Source organism: Selaginella moellendorffii, unplaced genomic scaffold, assembly GCF_000143415.4.
Source record: "Selaginella moellendorffii unplaced genomic scaffold, v1.0 SELMOscaffold_169, whole genome shotgun sequence".
In the NCBI taxonomy this organism is placed as follows: domain Eukaryota; kingdom Viridiplantae; phylum Streptophyta; class Lycopodiopsida; order Selaginellales; family Selaginellaceae; genus Selaginella; species Selaginella moellendorffii.
Window position 1 is genome coordinate 145,134 of NW_003314429.1, and position 2,784 is coordinate 147,917.

A 2,784-nucleotide genomic window follows, 5' to 3' on the forward strand; every position below is an offset into this window, starting at 1 on the left:
CACTATATCAGAGAATCTGTACCACTATATATGCAGACTAACTCACCGGACAGTCGTGGGATTTCATTTCAACGCGGAGCTGTGGTTTCATGTTCCAGTGCTTATCCTTGACATCTCTGTTAACAGTTAAAATAGCCTTCCCGTTCATTAGAGACCATCTCCTAGACACTGAAGATGGTTTCTCTAGTTGCCATGCAGATCCTAGAATTCACCTGAGAAAACAAAGCAACACCATAAATCTTTTGCAAAACATGTCCAGAAGATGCTCATACCATTTACGGAGCCAGTGTTGTAAGAACCGTCGTATGTCCACCCTCCTTTGTGAACATGGATAACTTTATCGGTGTCGAGAATGCTCCTTAGCAAAAGCCCTCCACCCTTGTATCTAAAGCAAAAGTTGCCACATTAGTTCTAGAAAAAGTGGCTCAATTTGCAAACCTGCAACGGACGACGAAGGATTCGTTTCTGGTGTGGTCGAAAACATTCCTTGTTATCCACATGCCTTCTCTGTGACTGTGGAGGCTGTGAGTGGCACAGTCGTCTCCCGTGTCTCTCACTCTCACGCTTCTGAAGAGATAAGGCGCAGTGACTGGAGGAGTAACGGAGATGTAAACCAGCACCGACACTTCTCGGTCCTTCTTTGTCTCCAGCAATGGAAACCAGCCGCTGAGTGATTGCGTTTCCGAGCGGATGACAGTTTTCCATGGAATCAGGAGCAGGCCCACGGTTTTGGATATCAAAAAGCGCTTCTGTCGAACTGCGAGCACCAGCCCTTCGGTGGAGAGCTCAGCTGTTATGGTTGAGACTACGCTCCGATGAGAGGAAGCCTTCATTCGTTGGCTCTCGAGATTCAGATACTTTTGATGGTTTAACGAGCTTATCACGTAGTAGATGGTCCTATCGTCTGGCAAACCTCTGGTACCTCTTACGGAGAGATGAACCTGCATAAATCGAATCAGATCAGACGAGATTGACAATAAATCTGCGAACTCCAATACCTGAATGGTCTTTCGCTCAGCCAAGTCATAGTCGTTTTCACTAGCGAGCCTGGCGAGCTTGGCTGGATCATAAGCAGGTGTTCCGGGAATGGATGCTGGTGGCTCCCCTCTATACATGCACCCTGCTTTCTCGTATGGAAGGCCATACGTGTCTTCCCACATAGATCGAGTCTTTGTGAATCCATTGTCCAGTTTTCCTCCAGAATCTCGGTTGCTATCTGTGTCGTCATGCTCGAAGATCCTTCCCAGTACCTGTGTGAGATCGTTGTGGTAGCTCACAGGGTGAAGCTGATGTGTATGCCATATTAAATCGATGTCGTAAGTGGGAACGAAAAATGTTGATGTGCCAGACTTGCGTACGAGATGGAGAAACGCCTTGTAACGTGCAACAGCAGCTACCAAGAAGCTCTCGTCCAGGTAATGCGGCTCAGAAACCTGCGTACTCAAAGTTAATTTGCTTCCAAGGAAAGATCGTCACTTGCCTGATAGTAGAAACTTTTCTGCCTGAGAGCTGCTTCTGCCAAATCATAAAAGATATTGGTTGGTCTTTCGGTATATCGCCTTGTTGAGTCTCCACCGTAAATGTCAAGAGTGTATGGTTCGTCTGGAAAATTCGAAGCCCATGTACTGGCGCTTTGTTGGAGATCATTTCTGTGCCTCGCCAAAGAAGGTCCGTCCACAATTTTACCGAACAATCTCTTACAGTCGTCAGCATATTGAACCTAGTCAGACACGTAACTTTAGTAGATTGAAGTGGACAGACAATGAATAGCCACACTTACAGGATTCAAGCGATGGCAATGCCATATCCAGCCGCAGTCGAGTGGCGGGACAAAAGTCCCAGAAGAATTTGCTAACAGCGGAAGGCAGCAGTACTGGTACCTAGAATCCAAGAAGAAATCAGCAAACTAGATCAAACAAGTAAATATCTTACCTCTCAATTGCCCTTTCCAGAACAGGCCTCTCAAACAGCTTGAAATTGGCATGTACCAGCGAAAGGAACTCCAACTGTGATTTTGCAGCTGCTACCACATCCAGAGAGAGCGTAATTTCTTGAGCCTTGCGCCATTCATTCACTTGATTCACGGAAAGCGAAGCCATTGTTGTAGTCTGTGAGTCGAGCACACTGCTTGGTCTGCTTAAATAAGCGGGAAGAAGCTGCCTGCTTTGACTCTTTGAAGGATGCGTAGAGAGTTCGGAAATTCGATGTGTCTTAGAGCTTTTGGATGTTCAGGCTAGTTTACGGCGACGGCCAATGATCTCGCAATCCACGCGGGGCTCGTAGAGAGTTTCAAGGTCAGTGTGTATCATTGACTGGCGTCGCAGGATCGTCGAACTTGCTTTTTTCGTCAAGTCGTCTTTACCAAGACTTTTTTTGTTACTGTGTCAAAGGATGTGCGTCCACGATAGCCTGAAACAAAACATAAAAAAAAAAAAAAATCAGTAGGAGAAGTTTCGACTGTACTTTCAAGGGAAATCCACGTCCTTTTGGGCCAAGAGAAGCTCAAAACGAGGAACGAGAAGTACTCTTCCATGTCCTTTAACACTCGCTACTTCGTGCCTGGGTTGAAAAAAAAACGGCACAAAATTAGAGAGACTGTCCTCAGCGAAGATCTTTCCTTCCCATGGAGGATGGATGGATACAACACATCCGACCTGTACATCGGGAGAAAGGCTGTCGAAAATAGCGGTGGCAGCTTCAAAGGTCTCCAAAACCTCGCACTTTGTGGATGTGAGATGTGCCTCAGGCGACGATTTCTCGAGCACTCGTAAAGTGAGAGAACCA

At 46.5% G+C, this 2,784-nt stretch overlaps 1 protein-coding gene across 1 annotated transcript; it reads right to left on the reverse strand.

Moving 5' to 3' along the window:
* Positions 1 to 201: 201 nt before the first annotated feature.
* Positions 202 to 2,116, reverse strand: LOC112343604 (glycine-rich domain-containing protein 1-like). The gene is made up of 6 exons (XM_024667351.1): positions 1,933 to 2,116; positions 1,781 to 1,880; positions 1,481 to 1,720; positions 999 to 1,433; positions 439 to 941; positions 202 to 385 (listed from the first exon to the last, which is right to left on the reverse strand). The coding sequence occupies exons 1-6, from the start codon at positions 2,097 to 2,099 to the stop codon at positions 202 to 204; spliced, it is 1,629 nt and encodes a 542-aa protein (XP_024523119.1). The 5' UTR covers positions 2,100 to 2,116.
* Positions 2,117 to 2,784: the final 668 nt, after the last annotated feature.

Excerpts from the sequence above, each read along its gene's own strand:
- LOC112343604 (XM_024667351.1), bottom strand. The coding sequence starts at position 2,099 with ATGGCTTCGCTTTCCGTGAATCAAGTGAATGAATGGCGCAAGGCTCAA. Across the intron at positions 1,434-1,480 it reads AGAAAAGTTTCTACTATCAG|GTTTCTGAGCCGCATTACCT; the intron begins GCAAGTGACGAT and ends TTGAGTACGCAG. Across the intron at positions 386-438 it reads TCCTTCGTCGTCCGTTGCAG|ATACAAGGGTGGAGGGCTTT; the intron begins GTTTGCAAATTG and ends CTTTTGCTTTAG.